A 26,925-nucleotide genomic window follows, 5' to 3' on the forward strand; every position below is an offset into this window, starting at 1 on the left:
CCCAGGACTGATATCCTTTAGAATGGACTGGTTGGATCTCCTTGCAGTCCAAGGGACTCGCAAGAGTCTTCTCCAACACCACAGTTCAAAAGCATCAATTCTTAGGTGCTCAGCTTGCTTCACAGTCCAATTTTCACATCCATACATGACCACTGGAAAAACCAAAGCCTTGACTAGACGGACCTTTGTTGGCAAAGTAATGCCTCTGCTTTTGAATATGCTGTCTAGGTTGGTCATAACTTTCCTTCCAAGGAGTAAGTGTCTTTTGATTTCATGGCTGCAATCACCATCTGCAGTGATTTTGGAGCCCCCCAAAATAAAGTCTGACACCGTTTCCACTGTTTCCCCATCTATTTCCCATGAAGTGATGGGACCAGATGCCATGATCTTAGTTTTCTGAATGTTGAGCCTTAAGCCAACTTTTTCACTCTCCTCTTTCACTTTCATCAAGAGGCTTTTGAGTTCCTCTTCACTTTCTGCCATAAGGGTGGTGTCATCTGCATATCTGAGGTTATTGAGATTTCTCCCGGCAATCTTGATTCCAGCTTGTGCTTCTTCCAGCCCAGTGTTTCTCATGATGTACTCTGCATATAAGTTAAATAAGCAGGGTGACAATATACAGCCTTGACGTACTCCTTTTCCTATTTGGAACCAGTCTTTTGTTCCATGTCCAGTTCTAACTATTTCTTCCTTACCTGCATATAGGTTTCTCAAGAGGCAGGTCAGGTGGTCTGGTATTCCCATCTCTTTCAGAATTTTCCACGGTTTATTTTAACTTCTTACCTCTCTCCAAATAGCTGAAGCTAACATGAAACAGCAAAAGGGATCATTCTGCTAGCTAAAAATTTCCCACAAATCAATTCCTGGGGGCAATGTGGCAACTTCTTCCTCTGATCAGTTTGTCTTTTATTAACTTTCATTCACTTAGTTCCAGTCCTATACACTTTCTGGTTACTCTGAGTTAGAGTCAGTAAAGGTTTGCAAAGACCCTGAAGGTGTCGCAGGGGCATGAGAAGATGATAGTTTCTGTGTAATGACCAGATCCAATGAACTCAAGTTCAGAAACCAGGATGACTGAGTTTATAAGCCCCAGGTTTATAAGAAAGGCCTTCCCAGGTGGCTCAGTGGCAAAGAATCTGCCTGCCAATGCCGGAGACATAGAAGATGAAGCTTCAATCTCTGGGTAGGGAAGATCCCCTGAATGAGGAAATGGCAATCCACTGCAGTATTATTGCCTGGAGAATCCCATGGACAGAGGAGCCTGGTGGGCTACAGTCCATGGGGTTGCAGAGTTGGACACGACTTAACGACTGAGCATGTGCGCCCACACACACACACACACACAATCACACACACACAGGTTTACAAGAACTGGAGTGGGGAGGGGTTCTTGAGTTCTACTTTTGTCAACTACAAACGTGCTTGCCAAGGGCATTTGGCATCTGCCTCTGTAGAGACTGAACCCTGTGCTGCTGCAGCTATTGACCTTCAACATCCCCTGAAGCAAGTCCAGGGTGGAGAGTGAGGCTCTCTGTGCTCCAGGGAAACGGGTGGAACAGGTATTTAGGTAGTTAGGTATTTTCAGGAACTGATTTCATGATCCCAATCCTTGCATCTCCTCATATCTAGAAAAGCACGAAATCCCTTCATGGTGACATCAGCTCCTCGTGACTAGCAGAAAATCTTTTGTAAAGTAAGTGCTTGATTGCATTGAACTCTCCCTTTCACCCAAATCATATATATTGACCTTGCCCCACTACCTCTTTCTCAGAGCTATCTGAGATGCCGTCTCCTGGGCTGCAGTCCTCAATTTGCTCCCAAATAAAACTCAATTTGCAACTCTCACCTTGTGCATCTTTTCAGTCCACACTTTCCACAAAAGGACTTAATTACTGGGCAGCTTCTATCAGATCTTTGCTTCCCTTCTGTCTCTTAGTCAAATTAGGAAAGTGGAGGGACCTACACAGAGCAACTCCACTCTCCTCCTGTCTTCCTTCTCCAGGAAGGAGAGCCTCTTGGCTTTTGTGGGAGAAAGATGGGCCACTCCTGCCAAGCAGGATCAACAAACACCTCCAAGGCCAAGGCACCTCTGCCAGCATCACCCTGCAGATGACTCAGCAGCCTGGCAGCTTGACAACCGGCCTCAGGGAACCCTCGAGCTATTCCCTTTGGGGTAAGACGTAAGCATATCTTTGTTGCTGTTTTTCAGTCGCCAAGTCGTCTCGGAACTCGAGACCCCATGGACTGCACCCGCCAGGCTTCCCTGTCCCTCACCATCTCCTGCAGTTTGCCCAAGCTCATGTCCATAAGCATATCTTTACCCATCATCCTTTTAGCATCCCCCTTGGCAAGTTTCTGACAGGGAAATTCCATGTGGTTTTGCAATATGCAAATCTGCCTGAGAGCACCTGAGCAGAGGCTGAGGAGGCCAGTGTGCTGGGAGGCCAGCGGGACCCAGCGGCCTTCGCCCACATTGGAATCTACCCCCCCCCACCCCCCGCCGTTTCCCAAAGTCTGTGCTGGAGGTGGAGGTGGGGGTGCCCTTGTCACCAGCTCCGTCCAGAAAGCGTGATGAAGGGCATCTGCCAGGCCTCGGGGTGAGGGTGAGGGGTGGGTGGAGGTGGGGATCTGTGGCCCACTCCCTGCTCTACCACCCTCTACCTCCACTAGGGACCCTCAGTTCCCCCACCCCCATCCGGAGAGTACCCTCCGTCCTCTCCAGGCCCAGGCTCAACTCAGACTCGTCTTGGGCCTCCTCCTGGGCTGGTTCTGAATGTAAACCGCCATCCGGGTCTTCAACTGGTCGGCAGGTGGCGGTAGGTGAGTTCTACACTTCCTGGTTCCAGCTTGGATTCATCTCCCAGGTTGCTCCCCATGCCTTCACACCACACAGGCCTCTGGGGTCTGTCCACTGACGCTCCCAGTCCAGCCCCCTGCCTCCAGCCCCCGTTCAGGGCCACCTGGCTGCCTGTGACCCTTCTAGGCAATAGCTTTTCTTCTAATTAACTTTTTGTTTTGTTTTAATGTGGACCACTTTTAAAGTCTTTATTGAATTTGTCACAATATGATTTCTTTTTTATGTTTTGGTTTTTTGGCCATGAGCCATGAAGAATCTTAGCTTCCCAACCAGGGATGGAACAAACACCCCCTGCATTGAAAGGCGAAGACTTAGCCACTGAACCTCCAAGGAAGTCCCTTTAATTAACTGTTTATGATGAAACACGATGTCTGATTAGAGGAACAGAAGCTTGTTCTGTTTGCCCAAGCTAACAGGTAAAACTTGCTAACAAATCCTCTGTCAGCAAATTACCTTGCAAGGGATGGTGCTCTGCTAGAAGACCTGCAGCCCCTCCTCAACTGTTTAAGTCGGGAGCCCAGCACCCTGCCAGAGGAGGGAACGCAGGATCTGTCCCCAGGTTTGGCCAAGACCACTCCTGTCCAGAGGCCTTGGTGCAGAGAGGCTGCTGAGAGGACGCGGGGACATTCCACTCACCCCTGCGTATACTCTACCTCTGGCAAACACCAGTCTGTTCTCTGGATCTGTGATTTCAATTTCTGTTTGGGGAGGTTTTTTTCCTTTCAATTCCACATGTGAGTGAGATCATGCGATATTTATCTTTGTCTTATTTCATTCAGCATGATGTCCTTGCTGTTGTCAAAAATGACAGGATCAAAAGTCTTCTTTACTTGAGGAAATGACTTAAAAAAAAAACAAAACCCAGTTAGGCCCTCCCTAGAGCATCCCTGCATGTAAGTCACTTCAGTCAGGTCCGACCCTGTGCAATCCCGGGGACCATAGCCCTCCAGGCTCCTCTGTCCATGGGATTCAAGCAAGCATACTGGAGTGGGTTGCCATGACCTCCTCCGGGGGATCTCCCCAACCCAGGGGTCAAACTCGTGTCTCTTAAGTCTCCTGCATTGGCAGTCGGGTTCTTTACTGCTAGTGCCATCTGGGAAGCCCAAACCCAGAAAGGGCTGATGACAAAAGAGTTTACTTGTTTCTAAAACAAACCTAAGTTATTATTTCCCTCATGGGAACATGACCCTCTTTTTCTTTTTGAGGTCCTTGATTGTTTGCAATAAAAATACAGTTCGATGTTTGTTTAAGGACTGAGCCTCTCCCTTGAACCACAAACCTTGTGGTTGGAGCACCATCCTGTTGTTAAGGGAGGTTAGAATATCTTTATTATGTTTCTGAACAGTATCCAAGACAAAGAATACCAGTTGGACTGTTGTTGTCGAACTGGAGTTGTTAGATCAAAAAGTGTTATTTATACGTTGAATTGAATTGCAAATAACTAATTTTGTATTTCAGTTTGTGAGTTGTTCTCTTTTTCTCCCTAAGAGCAGAAAACACAGTCCTGCTTCGGGAGTGGTTGGGAGGGCAGAATGGTTTCCCCACGCAATAAAGCTGCCAACCGCAGGAGAGAGAGAAGGAGCTGGCTGAGAAGGATGACAAAATGCAAACCGAAGTTCAAAGCTGCCTGTTGAACTTTTGCTCCTTTCACTCCAGAAATTTCTCCACAGCAAAACAAACTGCTGAAAATACAAGGCCGGCTTGTTTGATAGCAAAGCCCCTACTCTGCTTTATGGATGATGGAATGCCAGTCGCTATGCCGATGAGGGTTTAGATTGGAGGAAAGAAGGCTTTTCCTCTGCTGCATGGCCTAGAAACCTCAGAGGGGATAAGGTGGGGGCATGTGCCTAAAAGGCCACAGGGAGCTAACCTCTTGATAGAGCTCCCAGTGTACATCTGTGTTCAAAGCAGTGCTATCCTGGGACTTGCCTGGTGGTCCAGTGGTCAAGACTCCATGCTCCCAAAGCAGGTGGAGCAGGTTCAATCCTGGTTAGGGAACTAAGATCCCATATGTTACAGCATGGCCTAAAAAAAAGAAAAAAAGACAGTGCTATTCTTTCACGTCGGCCTTCTCTGCCCACACTGACTTCATGCAAAGGAGAGATGCCATCAGTCAATTGGGATTCCAAAACAGGAATACATTAGTACAACTCTTGCTGAGTGCCTTCCTCCCTTGTAGGGTTTTATTCCTTAATAATCCTAAATGCTTTGGAGAGAGATTTTTTATTGGTGGATTTGGTTCTTTGGTAGCAGCACAGGTTTTCAGAGGTGCCTGAATTTTACAAGCATCCATCCAGGAAGGAAGTTGCCTTTGTTTGCTAGCGCGGCTGTGACAAAGTACCGCAGACTGGAGGCTTTAAACAACAAAAAGTCATTTTCTGGGAACTTCCCTGGTGATCCAGTGACTAAGACTCTGCTCCCAACCGAGAGACAGGGGACCCGGGGTTTGACCCCTGGTCAGAGAAGCCGACCCCACATGCTGCTAAGATTCACTTGCCGCAGTTAAAGATCCCTCACGCCACAAAAGAGAAGATCCCACGTGCTGCAGCTAAGATCTGCACAACCAAATAAATAAATTTTTAAAAAAGAAAGTTGGAGACCAAGGTGTGGACAGGGTTGATTCCTTCTAAGCGCTTCTTTCCCTGGCTTGTAGACCGCCGTCTCCTCCTCTGTCTTCATGTCATCTTCACTGTGTGTGTCTGTGTCTAAATCTCCCCTTCTCAGTTGTATGGATGGCATCACCCACTCAACAGACGTGCATTTGAGCAAATTCCGGGAGATGGTGAAGGACAGGGAAGCCTGCCGTGTTGTAGTCCATGGGGTGGCAAAGAACTGAGCGACTGAACAACAAGGATGTCATGTGGATTAGCACCCACCCTAATTACCTCTCTTTAACTTAATTATCTATTTAAAGTTCCTGTCTCTCAATACATTCACATTCTGAGGTACTGGAGGTTAGGACTTCTGTATGCATATGAGGGGGACACGACACAGCTCATACATAGTAAGAGTATAATACAAAGTTTATGCACCTAGTCTCTGATGGCTAACTTGAAGATTTGCTTTCTGGACAAGCAAAGGCTGCATTTGAGGACTGCTTCTGTATTTGTACACAGGTAAGGAATGGCCTCTGAATATAGCTCTTTCTGTGGCTTTCAGTTCAGTTCAGTCGCTCAGTCGTGTCTGACTCTTTGCGACCCCATGAATCGCAGCACCAGGCCTCCCTGTCCATCACCAACTCCCAGAGTTCACTGAGACTCACGTCCATCGAGTCAGTGATGCCATCCAGCCATCTCATCCTCTGTCATCCCCTTCTCCTCCTGCCCCCAATCCCTCCCAGCATCAGAGTCTTTTCCAATGAGTCAACTCTTCGCATGAGGTGGCCAAAGTACTGGAGTCTCAGCTTTAGCATCATTCCTCCCAAAGAAATCCCAGGGCTGATCTCCTTCAGGATGGACTGGTTGGATCTCCTTGCAGTGGCTTTACCCCCCACCAAAAAAAAAGAAAAGAAACTGACTTTCACTGACTGTTGTAATATTGACCTTTGGTTTCTTGGGCTCAGGGAGGCCAGTCCTAAAGTCTTTGTTCGTAAATGTCAAGAGTGAGACAGAAGGACTCTGCAGTCCAGAGGAGTCCTCCTGACTCCCCCTGAGAGATGCCTGCCTGCCCTTCCCACCTGTCCAGGGCTCTCCTCCCGCTGTGGAGGTCTGCCTGTGACCACCTTGAGGCACCCTGGGGTGACCCACAGCCAATGAAGATTTGACTAGAAGCTGTTCCTGATCTGATTAAGCACAAGCTTCCATGGTCACGACATGGCCAGGCTGCCGTCGGTGACATAGAGGAGACTTTCACCATTGCCCATTTCCAGCCATAGGATTAAAGAGACAGGTCTGTGTAACACCAGTTATCCCAGGTATTTTATTGTTACAAATGTACTTTTGAGAGATTCTGGCTTCACTGAGTTAGTCAAAGGAGCTGAGAGCCGCTCTAACAATTTGGTTGATTGAAATCTGGTGGAGCTTGTTGTTTGTTGTTCAGTCACTAAGTCCTGTCTGACTGTTTACAACCCCATGGACTGCAGCAAGTCAGGCTCCTCTGTCCTCCACTGTCTCCTGGAGTTTGCTCAAATTCACGTTCATTGAGTTGGTGATGCTATCTAACCATCTCAATCGTCTGTCACCCCTTCTCCTGTTGCCTTCAGTCTTCTTTCCCAGCATCAGGGTCTTTTCCAATGAATCGACTCTTCACATCAGGTGGCCAAAGTATTGGATCTTCAGCTTCAGCAAGTGTCCCTGGTATCATGCAGAGGAAAGAATACAAAAGCTGGACCTCATGCTGGGGCTGTTTCCCCTGGTTGGAAACCAGCCAGTCACCCACCTAGTAGCCCTTTAGCAGGTTAATGGTGTTAGACATCGTGGAGGGGGCAACATATATATCAGGTCGTTATTCGGCATATAGATTTGCCTTCACTGCCTACAGTGGTTCTGCCAGCACCACCATCCATGCCCAGACTTTCAGAAAGCCTTACAGAATGATGGATCGTGGTTTCAAGGTAGAATGGGATTGCTGCTACACAATGGGTGCAGGGAAGAGTATATCTAGAATTTAAGGGATTTGTGGGCAGCCCTTGGTCCATCCATACCTTGTAGTAAAACTTACTAGAAGACTACAACAATCTAATAAAGGCAGAAAAACCAGAGACTCAGACTCTTCAGGAATGAAGGTTTGTGTTTCCCACAGAGAAAGGAGCCCTGTCTGCCTGCTACAGCGCTTGCAGAGGGCAAAGGGAATAGGGGATGGGTAAGTGGAAGAATGACATTATAAAAATGAACTATGGGAGACTTCCCTGGTGATCCAGTGGTTGAGATGCCATGCTTTCAGTGCCAGGGGCATGGGCTCAATCCCTATTCGGGGAACTTGGATCCTGCATGCTGCCTGATGTGGCCAAAAAAATTTTTTAATAAAAATAAAATAAATAAAAATGAATTACAGCTCTGTACCCACAACAGAAATAAGGACTGTAGCAGATATGTATTTCTTCTTCCTTACTTGTTACAAATTTCAATACATTAACCAAGTATTTCCTTTTCCCCCTCCCCACCCCCTCCTCCCATTTCATATAAAGAGTGGTGGTGGTGGTTAACTTTAAATATTATTTTCCAGATCACATAATATCCCAATGTGTTTGTGACAGAGCTAGGACAGAAATTAGCACCCAATGATAGATAAAGGGGATTGCTAAGACTTTCTGTCTCCTCTTCTTTGGGCATCTTTACTGGGATGAAAAATAGTTGTCCCATGTTGGGTAGAAGTGTAATACTGTTATTATTGTATGGAAATTAAACATGAGCAGAAGGGCGATAATACTGAACCGTCGCTGGATTTCCTAAATAAAGTCTATTTGGTCATAATGGTCCCAATTCTTTTTTCCAAACAATTTTTTAAACCGAAATATAGCTAATTTACGGAGAAGGCAATGGCACCCCACTCCAGTACTCTTGCCTGGAAAATTCCATGGATGGAGGAGCCTGGTGGGCTGCAGTCCATGGGGTCGCTGAGAGTCAGACATGACTGAGCAACTTCACTTTCACTTTTCACTTTCACGCATTGGAGAAGGAAATGACAACCCACTCCAGTGTTCTTGCCTGGAGAATCCCAGGGATGGGGGAGCCTGTTGGGCTGCCGTCTATGGGGTCGCACAGAGTCGGACACGACTGAAGCGACTTAGCAACAGCAGCAGCAAGCATAGCTAATTTACAATGCTGTGTTGGTTTCAGGTATCCTGCAATGTGTTTGTGTGTATATATGTATTCTTTTTCAGGTTCTTTTCCATTACATATGGACAAGATAATGAATATGGTTCCCTGTGCTATACAGTAGGTCCTGTTGTTTATCTATTGTATACATAGATATTGGGTTCCAGTTCTTTTAATGTGTTTCTGGATTCCATTTGCTAATATATTATTTATCAGTAGTATTTTGTATCAATATTTATAAGTAAAATAGGTAAATAATAGTTAAATAGGTAAATTCTTATAAAGCTTTGGAATTAATGATGTATCACCTTAATTAAAATAGTTTGGAGATTTTTTTCCCCCCTCTTTTTCTGTGCCCTGGAACAGTATTCAAATAATCTCTAAAGGTTTGTTAGAATGTTTTGCAAAACCACCTGAGTCTGATCCTTTAGGGAAAGCTGTTGGCTCTTGGAAAACTCTCTTTTATTAGAAATGTGTTTAAATTTCCTCTCTTCTGGGATATTTTTGATGAATAATTTTTAGAAAATGATGCAGCTTTTCAAATGTATTTTTTGTGAACAATGAATAAATTAGCTTACAGTCTCATCTTCCCTCCTTCCCTCTCTCAACTCTACCACCAACTTTTTGTTTTAGTCTTAGTTCTGTGTTAATTATATTCAACATTCACTCCCCTCCTCTTGCTAAAATTTACTCAGTTATCCCTTGGTTGACTCCAGTTCATCCTCTAGTAATTTCTTCAAGAGCTAATGAGAACAACATTCCTAAGATTGTACATCTTCAAAACTGCCGATGATTTAGAGAATAAAAAGACAAACCACAGTCTGGGAAAAAAGTATTTGCAAAATATATATCTGATAAAGGACTTGTGTCCAAAATTTACAAAGAACTGTTAAAATCAACAATAAAAAAATAAACAGGGACTTCCCTGGTGGTCTAGTAGTTAAGAATTCACTTTGCAATGCAGGGGATGTGGGTTCGATACCTGGCTGGGAAACTAAGATCCCGTATGCCATGGAGCAACTAAACCCACGAACCACAATTAGAGAAGTCATACACCGAAACAAAAAATTCCATGTGACACAACCGAGATACCACAAAGCTAAGACTAACTAAGAGTTGATTCAGCCAAATAAATAAAACATTTTTTTGAAAAAAGAAAAGAAAATGAACAGGAATTTTCTTTGTGGTCCAATGGTTAAGATTGTGCTCCTAGTGCAGAGGGAGTATCGATCCCCGGTCAGGGAACTAGATCCCCCATGCCTCAGCTAAGACCCAGTGTGGCCACATAAATATTTAAAAAGAAAGAAAGAAAACAATCCAAAAATTAGCAAAAGATCTGAACAGCCATCTCACCGAAGAAGACACATGGATGGCAAAGAAGTGTCTGGAAAGATGCTCCACATTATTTTTCACTAAGGAATTCTGTATGAAAACAACGGTGGGTGCCATGTCACACTTATTAGATGGCTAAAATCCAAAACACTGGCAGTGAATATTGGCAAAAAGGTGGAGCAACAGGAACTCTTATCATCTCTGGTGAGAATGCAAAACAGCACAGCTTCTTTGGAGGATAATTTGGCAGTTTCTTTCAAAATTAAACGTAGGCTTACCTTACGTTTAGGTAAATGCCCTGGGTGTTTACCTAAACAAAGTGAAAACATAAGTCCGTGTATGTCTACAGTAGTTTTATTCATAATTGCCAAAAATTGGAAGCAACCATGAGTAAGTGAACTGTGGCACTTCCCTGCAATGTAATATTATTCAGTGCTAAAAAGAAATGAACTATCCAGACACACAGGAAATTTAAACGCATATTACTAAATGGAATAAGCCAATCTCCAGAATTCCTTGGTGGTCCACTGGTTAGGACTCTGCACTCCCGAGGCAGGGGACACAGGTTCAATCCTTGGTCATGGAACTAAGATCCCACGATCCTCTCAGCCCAGCCAAAAAAGAAGCAGCAGCAGCTAGTCTATAAAGGCTATATGCTGTATGTTTCCAACTCCGTGAAGTTTAGGGGAAAGAAAAACTATTGAGACAGTAAAAAGATCAATGGTTTCCAGGAAGAGTGGGAGGTGAAGGAGAGAAAAAGTGGCCTTTTTATAAAAATCCTGACTCATATTTTCTTTCCCTGAATATTTTGTGCCATCTCTTCTGGCATTTGATCTGGGTCTGCAGACATCCAAGCATAGCCTGTTTTTTTATCCCCTTATAAGTGACTTGACCTTTTTTCCTGGCTGCTCAAAAAATCCTGTATTTTTTAAAATTCAATAACTTGATCAGTTTTTCCTGGCACTTACCTTTTCTCTTTCACTGGATAGAGTCAAGTCTCCTGTATCTCAGAAACACTTTTCTTGAATCATATATTCAAATGTGTGTTCCCCAAACTTCCTGTTTCTTTTCTCTAATGTTTGTGTGTTTTTCTTCCATTGCTTCCTGTAATCCAGTCAGCCCTCATTCCATATGCCGCTGTTGTCCCGTGATCTCTTTTCTGAGCAATTGCATTTCTGCCTTCTCATCTTTCTTCATCAGAATGATTGCTTAATGATTTTTTTTTTTTTAATTCCTAGCAAAATGTTCAGTCATTGCTTTCAACTGCTACCTGGCAAAATTTTTCCTGGTGAGTACTCTTCACCTGTTTGTGAATTTTACGCCTATTTCTCACATTTTGCCCCCTTTGGTATATCTGCTCGACGCTGTGCTAGTTATCTTTATGGACTCATCATTGAATGAGTTGGGTTTTCCTAGATTAATATTTGCAGTGTCCTGTCCCGCATCACAGCCCGAGGCCTCTCTGTCTTGGACTGCTTCCTCTAAATAAGACTTCACTATGGGAGTCTATGCGGAGCCCCAACTCCTCTGCTTCACAGAACAGACAGTGAACAGAATAACGGCTCCAGCCTCACTCCCTCTAGTTTCTGCTTCCTGCTCTACCACAAGGATACAATAGAACTGGCATCGTGAGACTTCCCTGAAGGTCCAGTGGTTGGGACTTCACCTTCCAATGCAGGCTGGGGCAGGCTCAATCCCTGGTCAGGGAGCTGGGATCCCACATGCCCTGCAGCCAAAAAGCCAAAACATAAAACAGAAACAACGTTGTAACAAATTCAATAAAGACTGTAAGAATGGTCCACATCAAATCGAAAAAAAAAAAAAGGAATGGTCCTCTCACCTTCTGAAAGCATATTTTTGTTCAGACTCTCAGAAAAATGCAGCCCCCCTCCATTCGCTTGCCTTGTTTCTACCTTCCCTTTCTCCTAATCACCGTCTCTGCCTTTCACAGCTGGAATTTTGGTGTCTGTGAATAGGTCTATTCTCTCATTTTGTTGAAAATGGAATTTTCCATTTTCTTTATTCCTTTTACATGATCTTCAAGAAAAGCATCTAAAAAGCTGACTTCTGCAGCCGTGTTTGGATTGGAAGTCCTTTCTAGAGATTTGAGGATGCTAAAACAGAATGGTCAGCAGCTGTGGTTGTGGCCTCATGGTGAAGTGGGTCTGTCAGAAAGACGCCACCATGAGGAAAAAGAGTGTCCTAACAGCATTTGGGTTCCTTCCAGGAGCCTCAAAGATCAGCTCCACCTCTGTCCTTCACAAGGTTTGGTTTTACAAGCCAATAAATTCTCCTTTTGGTTTCCGTCACTTTCAAAAAAGGAGTTCTGGCTAATACAGGAAGTAGCCGCGCCCCCTGGTCATCTTTCCCTGTTTGCTTGGTTCCTCCATGGCCCGCTGCCCCAGGCTGACACATAACACAAAGCGGCTGTTGATCCCCAGTAGGCGTATAAAATAGGTCCCCTCCTATAAACCAGCATCAAACAAGCCAGGATGTGAGAAACAGCCAACCACTGGGAGCCCTACATCCTTCTACCTTGTCCAGCATGTCACATCCACCCTCCACGCCACGTTTCCTGCATCGTCACCACATTCTCTCTGTCCCGTGTTCCCTTTCCACCTTGGACATCATTTCTAGGCTTGGCTATTGCTCCCAAGGCTACCTCCAAGCTCTCAAAAGGATGTGTTGGCTAGCGGTCTTGGACCCACAGAAAAGGCATTTCAGAGTTAGAGAGGCTTATTATAAATGATCAAAGATTGATGAAAGATATAACAACTGTAAGATCTTATGTACTCAATGAAATCACCTCAACAAATATAAAGGGAACACTTACTAGAACTACAAAGAGAAACTGACAAATCCACCATTGCAGTGGAAGATTTCAACATGCTTCTTGCAATTATAGCAAAGACACGGAAGCTCTGGAAAACCCAATTTAAAAACTCAATTTGATAACATATATAAAGTCCAATGGAGAAGGCAATGGCACCCCACTCCAGTACTCTTGCCTGGAAAATCCCATGGACAGAGGAGCCTGATGGGCTGCAGTCCATGGGGTCGTGAAGAGTCGGGCACGACTGAGCAACTTCACTTTCACTTTTCACTTTCATGCATTGGAGAAGGAAATGGCAACCCACTCCAGTGTTCTTGCCTGGAGAATCCCAGGGACAGAGGAGCCTGGTAGGAGGCCGATAAAGTCCAAAGAATTAAAGATTACACAGTCTACTTGACACCTGGAATCTATACTAAATTGGCTGAGTAACAGGCTGGAGGCAGATCTCAACAAGTCTCACGGAAAGAACATCATATACATCTCTCACCGAAACTCAGAAGAGTCAGAAGTCGTTAACAAGTAGAGAAATTGAAACATTCTTGTACAGTTGGAAATTTTTTTCTGACTGCACCTCGAGGCATGCAGAATCTTAGTTCTGACCTCTGTGAGACGATGGAGTTTTATTTTTAATTGGAGAATCACTTGAGTTGGTTGGTTTCCCTGCTGCCAGGAAACATCACAGCACCTTTACACAGCATGGAACAGAGCTGGGGCCGTCTGCCCCGTGGCTCTTGGGGTAGGGTTCAGGGTTCAATCCCTGTGTCAGGAAGATCCCCTGGAGAAGGCTCTTTCCAGAGGGAAAGTCCTCTCAGGGGACACAACAGGGTGGGGGGTGGCAGGAAAGGCTAACTTGAGCTCTCTTCTGACTCCCCTTCCCAGTATGCACATGTGTGTGTGTGTCTGTGCACATATACATACATACACAAAGAGACATGCACACTTACACACAGACACATATATACACATACATACACACACTTACACAAACATACAAACCTACACACAGACACATAAACACACACGTAACACAGTGACCCATATATTCTTGAGTTTTCCAGCCTCCGGTGCCTTACAATCTCTTTTAGTGCTTCTGACAAGTCTATGACTCCTCAGTCCTGCAACGCCCCTCCAAGTCTGCCTCCCTCAAATCCAGGCCACAGCCCCTCCCTTTACTCCAAAAAGCAAGGTTAGCCTGAGGCCATAAAGGGGAAGATAAGACAATGACTGCAGAGGGAACAGGAGGTCAGATGGGGAATTTTTGATGAAAAAGCCTTTGAATGTGGAGAGCATCCATGGAGAGGGAAAAGATGAAAACATTGAGAAAAGCAACAATCAGTGGACTGATTTAAGAAAATATAGAGCAACTGGAGGGATTTTTAAGAATCTGCCTGGAATGCAGGAGATCCGGGGTTCAACCCTTGGGTGGAGAAGAGCCCCTGGAGAATGGAATGGCAGCCCACTCCAGTATCTTTGCCTGGAGAAGTCCATGGACAGAGGAGCCTGACAGGCTACAGTCCATGGGATCTCAAAGAGTCAGAGACAACAGAGCAACTAACTCACTTTTCACTTTATTATACATAGATGGGATTATATTGTACATATTATCTTGCAACCTGGAATTTTTTTTTTTTACTTAATTTCTTTCTTTTTTTTTTAAGATTCTTTTTTTAACCTGGACCTGATTTTCTAAAGTCTTTACTGAATTTGTTACAATATTGCTTCTGTTTTATGTTTTGGTTTTTTGGCCAGTAGCAATGTGGGATCTTAGCTCCCCTACCAAGGATCGAACCTGCACCCCCTGCATTGGAAGGCAAAGTCTTAACCACTGGACTGCCAGGGAAGTCCCTCTTCTGCTCCAACTACTCCCATAAATTTGCATCTTGCATTCCAGACTCTGTGCTCTAGGGGAAAGGGTCCAGTGGGCAATACCTAACATACAAGACCATCCCAACTACATCACGGAGGCGAGGGGGCCGATATGGTCCCCCTTGGGTTTCTCGTGCCCTCAAGCATGCACAGAATGAGGGATTCCCTAAAACCGATGACAAGTGTTTACTACAATATCCTGCCTCTCTGTTGGGCTTTTTTTCCTTCTTCTTATTGTAGGAGTTCTTTATACTCTGAATATTAATTACTTGTTATAAATGTTGCAATTATTTCATCCAAGTCTACTGCTTGTTTCCAATTTTAGTGAAGTCAAATCTGTCCATATTTTCTGGAGAAGTAAAATATCATTTCCCCATATTGCACTTGTAAAAAAATCTACAATGTCCTGTATTTCTGTTAAATCATATCTGCAGATCTGCATTTTCTGTTTCAACTGTAGTGAATAAAACACATACAAAAGAGAGAGAATAGTACGATGAACACCCAAGTACCGTCGCTCCCCTCAACAATCATCAACATAGGACGGGTTTTGTTTCTTCTACACCCATCCCAACGTGCCCCCCCAACCCCGCTGAACTGTTTCAGAGCACATCCCAGACATGTGATTTCACCTGTAAAGATTTCAGCGTGGATATCTAAAATAGAGAATCTTCTGGTGTTTTGGCTGTGCCCTGTGGCATGCGGGATCTCAATTCCTCGACAAGGGATTGAACACTTGCCACCTGTGCTAGGAGAGCGGAGTCAACCGCTGAATGGTCAGGGAAGTCCCGATTCTGTTTTTAACTTAACCAAAACACATCCTATTATACCAAAAATAACTGACAATAATGCCTTATCCAGGTAGTATTCAAAATTACCTGGTATTCCCATTATGTCTTTTTTCAAAAAAGTTCTATTTTTATTTTAACTTAATTTTTATTGGCATATAGTTGATTTAATGCATGCGTGCTTAGTCGTGTCTGACTCTTTGTGACCCCATGGACTATAGCCCACCAGGCTACTCTTCATGGGATTCTCCAGACAAGAATACTGGAATGAAAAAAAAAAAGAATAATATTGGAGAGGATAGCCAGTCCCTTCTCCAGAGGATTTTCCTGACCCAGGGGTAGAACCCAGAGCCAAAAAGATTATAGCCCACAGGGTTGCAAAGAATCAGATGTGAATGAAGCACTACACACACTCACCTGTTTTTTTGCTTTTGTTCTTTTCCTGGGCTTCCCGGTAGCTCAGATGGTAAAGAATCTGCCTGCCATGTATATATATGGTAGTGTGTATATATCAGTCTCAATCTGCCAGTTTATCCCTCTCCCCCTTCCCGCCTTGTACCATAATCTTAGAAATTTTCTACATTCTAGAAAATAAAGTTTAGAAAATAAACATAAGTTTATTTTCTATATCTATGGCTTCCCTTGTTAAAGAATCCACCTGCAATACGGGAGACCTGGGTTTGATCCCTGGGTTGGGAAGATCCCTTGGAAAAGGGAAAGGCTACCCACTCCAGTATTCTGGTCTGGAGAATTCCATGGACTGCATAGTCCATGGGGCTGCAAAGAGTCAGACATGACTGAGAGACTTTCACTTTCAACTTTCACTATGACTCTACTTCTGCTTTGAAATAAAGTTCATTTGTGCCGTTTTTTTTAGATTCAACATATAAATAATGTCATATATTTGCCTTTCTCTGTCTGACTTACTTCACTTAGTATGACAATCTTTAGGTCCATTCATGTTGCTGCAAATGGCATTATTTCATTCTTTTTTATGGTTGAGTAATATTCCATTGTATGTATATGTGCTGATGTGCTCAGTCGTGGCCAGCTCTTTGCGACCCCTTGGACTGTAGCCCACCAGGTTCCTCTGTCCATGGAATTTTCCAGGCAAGAATACTGGAGTGGGTTGCCATTTCCTTCTCCATGTATGTATATACTGCATCTTCTTTATCCATTCATCCACTGATGGGTATTTAGGTTGCTTCCATGTTCTGGCTATTGTAAATAGACCTACAATGAATACTGAGGTGCATATATCTTTTTGAATTATATTTTTTTCGAGATATATGCCCAGAAGTGGAATTGCTGAATTATATGGTAACTCTAGTTTTAGTTTTTTAAGGAACCTCCATACTTTTCTTCATAGTGGCTGCACAAATTTACATTCCCAGCAACTGTATAGGAGGGTTCTCTTTTCACCACACTGTTTCTAGGATTTATTGTTTGTAGATTTTTGGTGTTGGCCATTCTGATCAGTGTGAGGTGATACCTCATTGTAGTTTTTATTTGCATATCTCTAATAATTAGTGACAGTAAGCATTTTTTCATGGGCTTTTGGGCATCTGTATGTCTTCTTTGGAGAAATGCCTATTTAGATCTTCCACCAATCTTTTTTTGGGTTGTTTGGGGTTTTTTTGACATTGAGCTGCATGAGCTGTTTGTATATTTTGCAGGTTAACCCTTTGTTGGTCACTTCCTTTGCAACTATTTTCTTCCATTTTGTGTGTTGTCTTTATTTTTATGATTTCCTTTGCTGTGCAAAAGCTTTTAAGTTTAATTAGGCTCCATTTGTTCATTTTCATTTTTATTTTCCCCGTAATGTATTTGTACAGTTGGTGTGTTCAAATCAGGATCTAACATCCCCACATTGCACATACTGGAATGCCTCTTAATGCTCTTTTAAATACATGACAATTCCCCCTCCTTCTTTGTATCCTTTGTCATTTATTTGTTGAAGAAACCAGAAATTGGCTCTGTAAAATCTACCCGCTACTGGATTTGACAGAATGCATACCTGTGTGCCTGCTCCTCTCCCCATTAAATTTCCTGTAAGTGAGTAGATAGCACTAGAAGCTTAATTAGATTCATGTTCAAGGTTCTCTTAGAAAACGCTTTCCCAGGTGATGTTGTTTAGCCCCCATTGCATCAAAATGGGAGATACATAATGTCTGCAATTTTTTAAATTGACCTCCTTCTTTCTAATCATTTTATTCTTATTTCTCGCTCTGGATCAACGAAGTCCAGGTGATGATTCCCCTCTTTTTCTGGGTTCTGTTTCTTGAAAGTGAAAGTTGTTTAGTCATGTCCGACTCTTTGCAACCCCATGGACTATACAGTCCATGGAATTCTCCAGCCCAGAATACTGGAGTGGGTAACCTTTCCCTTCTCCAAGGGATCTTCCCAAGCCAGGGATCAAACCCAGGTCTCCTGCATTGCAGGTGGATTCTTTACCAGCTGAGCCACAAAGGAAACCCAAGAACACTGGAGTGGGTAGCCTATCCCTTCTCCAGTGGATCTTCCCGGCCCAGGAATCAAATCGAGGTCTCCTTCATTGCAGGCAGATTCTTTACCAACTGAGCTATCAGGGAAGCCCTGATAAGAAGCCCCTGTTTCTTATCTCTCCCCTTTAAGGACCCCACCAGGGTGGAGGCTGAGATGTGCATGAACATTTTTCCTGGAGATGGACTAGAGGTGAAGTGTGCCCACTCTCAGCGCTCAGCTCCGGTCTATTCAAGGTCCTTCTCTCAGTGATGCCTCCTCTTATCCTGGTCCCGTCCTAGTCTCCTCCCTTCCTTAAGCAACCACTTCAATGGGGTTGACATGTCCTTGAAAATGTACAGATTCTTGAAATGTATGTAGTGCTACTGTGTGTGTAGACTATTGATTTTTATCAGTGTTCTTGTGTTCTAGGCAGCATTCTGTTTTTTAGTTTTTTCATTTAATGCTGATTTTAGGCATCTCTGCATCCACACTACATGTGTGGACATGTAGTCACTGCGGATTTTTTTTTCTGTGTGAGATGCTTTAGAAGTTTTTTTTCCAGGTTTATTGAAGTATGACTGACAAATAAAAATTGTGTATATTTAAGTTGTACAATGCGATTTTTAAAGGTGTAAAACAGGGTGATTTAATATGCATCTACACTGGAAAATGATTCCCGCAAACTAACACATCCATCACTTCACACTACCAATTGTGTGTGTGTGTGTGTGTGTGTGTGTGTGTGTGTGTGTGGTGAGGAAACTTAAGATTTACTCTCTTAGCAAATTTCAAGTATACAGTATGGTATTGTTAATTGTGGTCACCATGCCATACATTAGATCCCTATTCCATGCCATTGGTCTATTTGTTCTGTATCATTACCACACTGTCTTTATGAATATGGCTTTGCAATATAGTCTTATAGTACTTCCCTGGTGGTCCAGTGGTTAAGACTGCGCTTCAATGCAGGGAGTGCAAGTTTGATCCCTGGTTGGGGAACTAAGATCCTACATGCCCTGTGGTGCAGCATGTGGGATATATAGCTGATTCACTTCGTTGTACAGCAGTAACTAACACAACATTGTAAAGCAATTATACTCCAACCAAAAAAACTAAAAAGTAAAACTATGCATCTGTGTTTCCTTTATTCTCCTTCATATTTGTTTTCTACCTTTGCCAAGTATCAGATTTTCTTTTATTGATGATATCTACATTTTTATTTTCTAGTGTTTTAAGTCTTGCTTTAAAAAAACAAACAAGTTTCTCCCCCGCCCCTGCTAATAAAAAAAAAAAAAAAAAGCTCTTTCTACTTGGGGGGATTTATTGTGTCATTCGTTTTCTAAAGTTCTTTTTAAAATTATTAATTTTGGACTGTGCTGGGCCTTCATTGCTGTGCAGGCTTTTTCTCTGGTTGTAGCAGGCAGGCTTCTCATTGCAGTGGCTTCTCTTGTTGTTGGGCTCTAGGTCACGCACAGGCTTCAGTAGTAGTTGTGGTTCCCAGACTTTAGAGCACAGACTCAATAACTGTGGTGCACAGGCAGAGCAACTGTAGTTGCTCTGCAGCATGTGGGATCTTGCCGGGCATTGGCAGAAAGATTCTTTACCATCAAACCACCAATGAAGACCTATTTTGTTATTCTTTTTCAAGTATCTTGAGTTAAAAATTAAGCTTCTTTCCATTCAACATTTCCTATTTTTTCAAAATAAATGCACTTAAGTCTATATACTTTTCCTTTGGGTACTTATACTGTACCACAATCTCAGTATGCAGAGTTCTCCTTGTTCACTTCTAAACTGCTTGACTTTCATTTTTATTTTTTCTTAAATTCAAAGTTATCTAGAAAGATGGTGAGAAATGTATATGTTGATAGATCTTTTTTGGCTATACTTTCATATTTAAATCTAACTTCATTTATTTATTTATTTTGTGGTCGGAGCATTGCTCCTTTTTAGAATTAGTGGAGGTCTTGGTAGGCTAACACTTTGTCTATATTGGTTGATAAACCCATGTTGCTGTTGTTCAGTTGCTCGATCATGTCTGACTCTTTGCGACCCCATGAACTGCAGCACGCCAGGCTTCCCTGTCCTTTAACCATATCCTGGAGCTTGCTGTCCATTGATAAACCCACAAGTGTCCATAAAGTCTTCAACTGTTTGTCCTGTTAACTCCCATCTGGGTTGTGGGTTCTATTTGTTGGGCTTTCTCTTCCATGGTATTATTGATTTTCCTGCCATGTTGGTGATTCTGGGTTGTGGGTTCATCTTTGCATTTGTTACCTATCTGTGGATGCTGCTTTTGTTCACACTGGGGTGGTTCTGTTCCTGTGGGTATTGCTGGAGGTAGGATAGTCCCAGTGAAACTGAGCAGGACCCTGCAGGGACCTCCAGATACAAAAGCTCCTCTGTATCCCCAGTCTCTTGTTTATTAAAAAAAAAAAAAAAAAAGCTGTAGACTCCCATGCCTCCCCTGAGTCACAAAAGAGAAAGCTCAAGAAGTTAACAATTAGAACAACAGTCACAGAATCTTTAGTTCCTCCCTGAAGGACATAGATAACAGTTTCTGATGCACATTCCTGAGTTGTTTTGCAGATACTAAAATTGCCACCAAATGAAAAAAGTTAACTGCATGATGACCTGACTGTAACCATGACATAGCTGCTCCATCTTGCACAGTTCAAGAACTGTAGGAACAAATCAGCTCTAGAACTGAAGATTAACTATACTTAAGACATTACAGAGTTTGGGATGGACGTGTACACACTGCTATAATTTAAATGGATAACCAACAAGGACCTACTGAACAGCACAGGGAACTCTGCTCAATGTTATGTGGCAGCCTGGATGGGAGGGGAGTTTGGGGGAGAATGGATAAGTGTATATGTATGGCTGAATCCCTTCACTGTTCACCCAAAACTATCACAACATTGTTAATCGGCTATCAGTTCAGTTCAGTCACTCAGTCATGTCCGACTCTTTACAACTCCATGGATTTCAGCACACCAGCACTCCAACTCCCAGAGCTTGCTCAAACTCATGTCCATTGAGTCGGTGAGGCCATCCAACCATCTCATCCTCTGTCGTCCCCTTCTCCTCCTGCCTTCAATCTTTCCCAGCATCAGGGTCTTTTCCAATGAGTCGGCTCTTTGCATCAGGTGGTCAAAGTATTGGAGCTTCAGCTTCAGCATCAGCCCTTCCAAAGAGTATTCAGGACTGATTTCTTTTAGGATTGACTGGTTTGATCTCCTTGCAGTCCAAGGGACTCTCAAGAGTCTTCTCCAATACCACAGTTCAAAAGCATCAATTCTTCGGCACTCAGCTTTCTTTATGGTCCAACTCTTACATCCATACAAGAAAATCCATAGCTTTGACTAGACGGACCTTTGTCAGCAAAGTAATGTCTCTGGTTTTTAATATGCTATCTAGGTTTGTCACAGCTTTTCTTCCAAGGAGCAAGCATCTTTTAATTTCATTGCTGCAGTCACCATCTGCAGTGATTTTGGGGCCCAAGAAAAGAAAGTCTCTCTGTTTCTACATCTATTTGCCATGAAGTGATGGGACCGGATGCCATGATCTTCATTTTTTGCATGTTGAGTTTATGTTATGTTGAGTGTTAATGTTGAGTGTTAATTGGCTATACCCCGATACAAAATAAAAAGTTTATATTAAAAATAAAATAAGAAAAAAAAGTTTAAAATATATGAAAAAGATGACACTGACCAGAAGACCATTGCATGACCAATTTCAAGACGATTGTCAGAGCTAACTCTGTTGTTATGCACGTAAAACCTGCCCCACCTATGTACCCATGAAACTCCCCTTTAAAATCTCTTGCCCCCTGATCGGCAAGGAGGAGTTGATTTTTTGGGATATGAGTCACCTTCTTTCCTAGATTGCCAACTTCCTCAATAAAGTCATAGTTCCTTTTACTCATCTCTCAATATTGCATTCTTGAGAGATGAGCAACTGAACCTGAGTTCAGTAACAAATCAGTAATAACGCTATTTTACAGCTGAAACACAGAAAGCAGACTAGCTTGCCCTAACTTGTATACCTGTAAATAACAAATCCAGGCCTCTTGGCCCAAAGCACGGACAGTTCTCAGGATGACCCATTGCCTGCCCAAGACTTCCTAGTGCTGACCAGCCCACTCCCGATTCCTAATCCCCAGCAAGCAGACAACTCAATGTTTTGTATATTTCTTTTCTTTTTACTCTAAAAAAATCCAGTTGACAATAATAACCTGCAAACCATAGAAAGCAGCATGGGTTTTAATCTCCTCGCCCCTCTAAACATCATTCTACATTCCTCAGACACCATCCTTTCCCCTTCCCTCTAAAATCTTAGATGAAAATTCAGAAGCCCCTAGATAGAAGGGCCCCAAACCAGGGCCCCTACGGCAGGTAAAGGCATTGAGGAAATAAATTAGGGGAGAGGAGGCTCTTAGCTGTCATTGCCTCCGTCCCGCTGGGCCTCACAGACCCAGCGGTAGGGCCTCAGGCAGACATCATCATTCCAGCGGCCGTCCACCGTGATGTGGGCACAGTCTTCACCCCCTCCGAGCCCGTGCCCATACCAGTCATCTGGCTGCTCTGGTGCCCAGTTCCTAAAGAAACCAGAGAGACGTGGACCCCAGAGCCTGAGACCCCAAGCCCAGCCGTGGACCCCCGGCCCCCGGGACCTGCCAGGCTGGGATGATGGGCCGAAGATGGAGGGGCAGAGCCTCGGGGGCACACACACTCACTTGAAGCCCGTCTCGTAGTCCGTCCCGTCCACCCATTTCCAGGGCCCATTTTGATCCATGAGGCCTATCCAGGTATTTACAGGGCCCATGTGGTGCTGGATAAATTTCTGGGGAGAGAGGAGGGGTGGTGACCTCTCCTTAGATCTGCCAACCTCCCAGCCGGGCCCTACCGGAACCTTACCTGCTCCTCCCAGGAGCCCACCACCACCAGGTGGGCATTCTCCAACTGGCAGTACTTCTCAGCCTCTGGCCAGGGCTTCCCGGAGCGAGAGAACCAGTAACAGCTGCCTTCATAATCGATCCAGTTCACTGGGCAGCAGGCTTTTTCAGAGCCTGGGGCGGGAGTCAGAGGGGGTGGTGAGGGGCTGAGAGGAAGTGGGTTGGGCAGGCAAGCAGGACTGGGCAACCCCCACCCCCTCACCATTGCCCTGGAGGACAGCCATCTGACAGCTCAGGCTTCGTAGGTCAGACACAAACTGCTTCACGTGGAGCAGCAAGCTGGAGTGATCTGGGGAGACAGAGGGCAGAGGTGGAGGGGGATGAGGGTAGGGGAAAGCAAGAAAGCCACGATGAACACTGGGGGCTGGGAAGGTTCTGTCAGCTACCTACTGGGGCGTGAAGATAGATCGCAGATACTTCTGCCACAATGCCCCTTGGTTTGGTCTGAGAGACCGCCGTATCCTGCAAGCGCATGCGCACTCACACATACACGCACCCCTTGCTGACCTGCATTCAGTTCCTGCTGCTGTTTCTCCAGTTGGGACTCCAGGGACTTCACCTTTCTGCCCACATTTCCTCCTAGGGAAGAGACTTGCTCAGTGTCTCAATGGCCCTACTGTTCCCAACCCCCCAGCCCCAGCCCTCCTCACCCTGAACGCTCAGGGCCTTGACCTTGGCCTCTGTGCTCACTGTGAGGTTGCTGAAGGTCTCTCTCAGGGCGCTGAGCTCCTCCTGCAGCTTGGAGTCTGGGCAGAAGAGGGTGCGGACAGGACAAAATGAGGGGGCTGCTTCCCACATCACAGCAGCCAGCTCTTCTGCCCCCCGCCCCCTCACCATATCACCTTGCTCCCTTCCCAAACACCCCCTACCCCCTGGGGAACCCACTCTGGGATCCGATCACACAGAGAACGACTAGCAGCAGGAGGCTAAGGCCCATGGAGACCAGGAGGAGGCTGGGTCCGGTGCAGAGACGCCGACTGAATGAATGAGGAGGCAGTGGCCCTACAAGAGAGGAGGTCAGGGGCTCAGGGACAGATGGGAGCCTGGGGCAGCTCTGGGGTCCTAGGAGGAGGGCAGCCTGAGCCTCCTCTAGGAGACTAGGAGGGACTTTATAGATGAAGAAATCTGGGCTGTAGGTGACCGGGAGGAGCTGGATGCATCGAGAGGTGAGAAGGGGTGCGAATCTTTCTGCGGGAGCCCTACCCAGGCTCTAGGAGAAGGCGATGGCACCCCACTCCAGTACTTTTGCCTGGAAAACCCCATGGGCGGAGGAGCCTGGTAGGCTGCAGTCCATGGGGTCACGAAGAGTCGGACACAACTGAGCGACTTCACTTTCACTTCCCACTTTCATGCACTGGAGAAGGAAATGGCAACCCACTCCAGTGTTCTTGCCTGGAGAATCCCAGGGGCGGGGGAGCCTGGTGGGCTGCCATCTATGGGGTCGCACAGAGTCGGACAGGACTGAAGCGACTTAGCAGCAGCCCCAGCAACCCAGGCTCTAGGCCTTTGCTGGCACCTAGTGGCCAGATCGAGTCACTGCCGCATCAGAACGCAGAGCCTGGAGAATGGAGTTTGCACGCTGGAGACTGGGGGCGAGGGAGTCTAGCAGGTGAGGCAAGAGAAACGGGTTTCTTGCTCTCCCCGTGAATCCCACTCCTCTTTGTCTGGGCACAGGGAGTCAGAGTAACCAGACTTCAGGTCGACCAAGTTGTGCCCACCCGGGAGCACTGTCTCAGTGAGCTGAAATGCGGGGGCTTCCCCTCCGTTTTTGCTGGTAGTCCCTTCCCCCCCCCATTGAAGGGCACTGCCCACTCCCTTCTGCCAAGCATTCCATCCTGGCTCAGCCCCAACAGAAACATCTCTGCTCGCAGGAGAAAGAAAGAGGGCTTGACTCATCCTCCTGCAGTCAGAACACCCTGAGGCCTGCCACAAAAATTTTCTCCTTGACCCAAAGGATCCCTGACACCTGTGCACTCATACATACTCACACTCACACACACACTCACACACATACACTTGGCCAAGGCTCACGGGTGTTGGGAGAGGAACGAAGAAGAGGGTCTAACTTCTTGCAGTTAACCCCCACATCCCCTGGGCAACCCCCTCCCCAGGGTCCTGAGAAGTCGGTGACAAGGCGAAGGGCAGGAGGGTCATGAAGGAGCCTGGGGACAACTGCCACCAAGAAAGGGTCTCCAATCCTACACCCTGCACCTCCCCTAAGAGGGGTGGCTGAGACACCACCAACCTCGTGAGCCGGTCAGACCCAGGGAGAGGCGGGGTCAGGGGACGGGGCAAGAGCCACCTAATGCTCCCCTTTCAGAAATGGGGGGAGGTGTCCCCTCACTTTTTCTGTGCTGATGGTCATTCTCCTCGTTGTCCAGATGCTGAAGATCTTGATACTCCTTTGTCATGGTAGGGCCGGCTGGGCCTGGGACCAGGTCAAGGCTGGTGTTAGGGCTGAGGCAGGGGCTGAAGAGCTGGGGTGTGGGGTTCGGTCCCTTTCCAGGTGATCAGCGACTGCGTGGAGATCTTTCTTCTTGCTCCCGTTCCCTCCAGGCCTGACATCCAAAATCTATCTTCTGAAGTTTTTCCACTCCGTCTCCACCCCTCCAGACGTGGATTTCATTCATCCCCTCCCCCACCCCACTCCACAGTTAATTCCACCACCTCCTTTCTTCCCCCCACCCCCCTTTCTTCCCCTTTTACTTGCCAAAGGTCTCAAGGTTGACTTGTGGGTCCCTCAATCCTGCGCAGATCCCAGGCTAAGAAACAGGCTGAGGCCTGGAGAATTAGCACAGACAGCCCTGGGTGGTGGGAGGGGAGGGGGCAGGGTCCATTCAAGGGCCCTGAGCCCTGTGCGTCTGCCTGTCTGTGTGACTGTGTGTCCAAACACACCAAACCTGGCATCTGCAGTGCCCGGGACTTTGGACGTAAACAGAGGTAGAAATGGATTTGGAACTCAGGGAGGCTGTGGGGTGGGAGCGGGGGTGGCTTGCCTCTTTCCTTCCCAGGGATGGAGAGCCTCCTTGTTCTGTCCCCCATCCTTGCGTGTAGCCACCCCACTCAAGGAACTGTTTGGGAGAGGTCCAGACCAGGAGGGGCCGGGGTGCAGCTGGCTGGTTCCCCTCTGCCCCACTCCCCTTTTACTTCCTGTCTCTGAATTTCCCAGAACTGTTGATCTCTCCAAATAACTCTTACCAGGATCAGAGGGGCCGAGCTCTGCTCTTGCCCAATCCAGACCTATGACCCTGGCATCTGAGCCTGGGCCTGGCTTCCTGGGGCTCAGCTACCAGACACCCCAGCCTGGGGCTGAATGGCTCTCCTGGGGAGTAAAGTCCTCCAAGCTGCCTGGGGGTCAGGGGGTGGGGGCAGCAGGAAGGCAGGCTTTTCCCCACTCAGCTGGATTAGTGCCAGCAAACCTCCAGTGACTCCTCTGCGCTCCCTTGTTGTGTGTGTCACTTCAGTCGTGTCAGACTCTTTGTGACCTTATGGACCGTAACCTGCCAGGCTCCTCTGTCCATGGGATTCTCCAGGCCAGAATACTGGAGTGAGTTGCCATACCCGCCTCCAGGGGATCTTCCCGACCCAGGAATCAAACCTGCATCTCCTGCATTGCAGGTGGATTCTTTATCCACTGAGCCACCTGGGAAGCCCTTTCCCTCATTACCTCCTCTCATTAGCCCCAGAGCACACCCCTATTTGATTCAGAAATGAGGAAACTGAGGCCCTGAATGGTATGAGCTTACCCAGAGTCCAAACAGCAGAAGCAAGCCTGGAATGTGGACAGCCGGACTCCCGGGACCTGTGTGCTGCTCCCAGAACCAGGGTCCCATCCTGTCACCACAGCTGGGCCCAGGGGTCCCAGAGATACTACAAGTGGTCCCTCACAACCCCATGGAGAGTTCACGGAGGGCTAAATTCTGGGAGTGTGTGAATTGGAATTATGCTAAATTAGAAACTGGGCTTCCCTGGTGGCTCAGTGGTAAAGAATCCTCCAACCAATGCAGGAGTCACAGGTTTGATCCCTCATCCAGGAACATCCCACATGC

At 45.8% G+C, this 26,925-nt stretch overlaps 1 protein-coding gene and 2 long non-coding RNA genes across 8 annotated transcripts; 1 reads left to right on the plus strand and 2 right to left on the minus strand.

The window, feature by feature from the left end:
- The first annotated feature begins 1,390 nt into the window (after positions 1-1,390).
- LOC109573412 (uncharacterized) lies at positions 1,391-5,454 on the plus strand. Of its 3 annotated transcripts, XR_011561975.1 has the most exons (4): positions 1,391-1,693; positions 2,003-2,173; positions 2,671-3,273; positions 4,346-5,454. It is a non-coding gene; the product is annotated as an uncharacterized lncRNA (long non-coding RNA). The 3 variants fall into 3 exon arrangements; XR_002182910.2 differs by lacking the exons at positions 1,391-1,693; positions 2,003-2,173 and having other exon boundaries at positions 2,201-2,820; positions 3,103-3,273; XR_011561974.1 differs by lacking the exons at positions 1,391-1,693; positions 2,003-2,173 and having other exon boundaries at positions 2,198-3,273.
- On the minus strand, positions 4,729-12,060 carry LOC139177532 (uncharacterized). Its single transcript, XR_011561976.1, has 2 exons — positions 10,914-12,060; positions 4,729-4,882 (listed from the first exon to the last, which is right to left on the minus strand). It is a non-coding gene; the product is annotated as an uncharacterized lncRNA (long non-coding RNA).
- Positions 12,061-22,102: 10,042 nt separating this feature from the next.
- On the minus strand, positions 22,103-25,774 carry LOC109574424 (asialoglycoprotein receptor 1). 4 transcript variants are annotated; one of them, XM_019982443.2, is made up of 9 exons: positions 25,583-25,774; positions 25,221-25,304; positions 23,762-23,878; positions 23,527-23,622; positions 23,384-23,455; positions 23,079-23,165; positions 22,839-22,990; positions 22,658-22,764; positions 22,103-22,519 (listed from the first exon to the last, which is right to left on the minus strand). In XM_019982443.2, the coding sequence occupies exons 2-9, from the start codon at positions 25,285-25,287 to the stop codon at positions 22,357-22,359; spliced, it is 861 nt and encodes a 286-aa protein (XP_019838002.1). In that variant the 5' UTR covers positions 25,288-25,304; positions 25,583-25,774; the 3' UTR covers positions 22,103-22,356. The 4 variants fall into 4 exon arrangements, with proteins under 4 accessions (XP_019838002.1, XP_019837999.1, XP_070629062.1 ...); XM_019982440.2 differs by having other exon boundaries at positions 25,587-25,773; XM_070772961.1 differs by having other exon boundaries at positions 25,221-25,393; positions 25,587-25,773.
- Between the last annotated feature and the right edge of the window lie 1,151 nt (positions 25,775-26,925).

The sequence above is a fragment of the Bos indicus genome, chromosome 19, assembly GCF_029378745.1.
Source record: "Bos indicus isolate NIAB-ARS_2022 breed Sahiwal x Tharparkar chromosome 19, NIAB-ARS_B.indTharparkar_mat_pri_1.0, whole genome shotgun sequence".
Lineage (NCBI taxonomy): Eukaryota > Metazoa > Chordata > Mammalia > Artiodactyla > Bovidae > Bos > Bos indicus.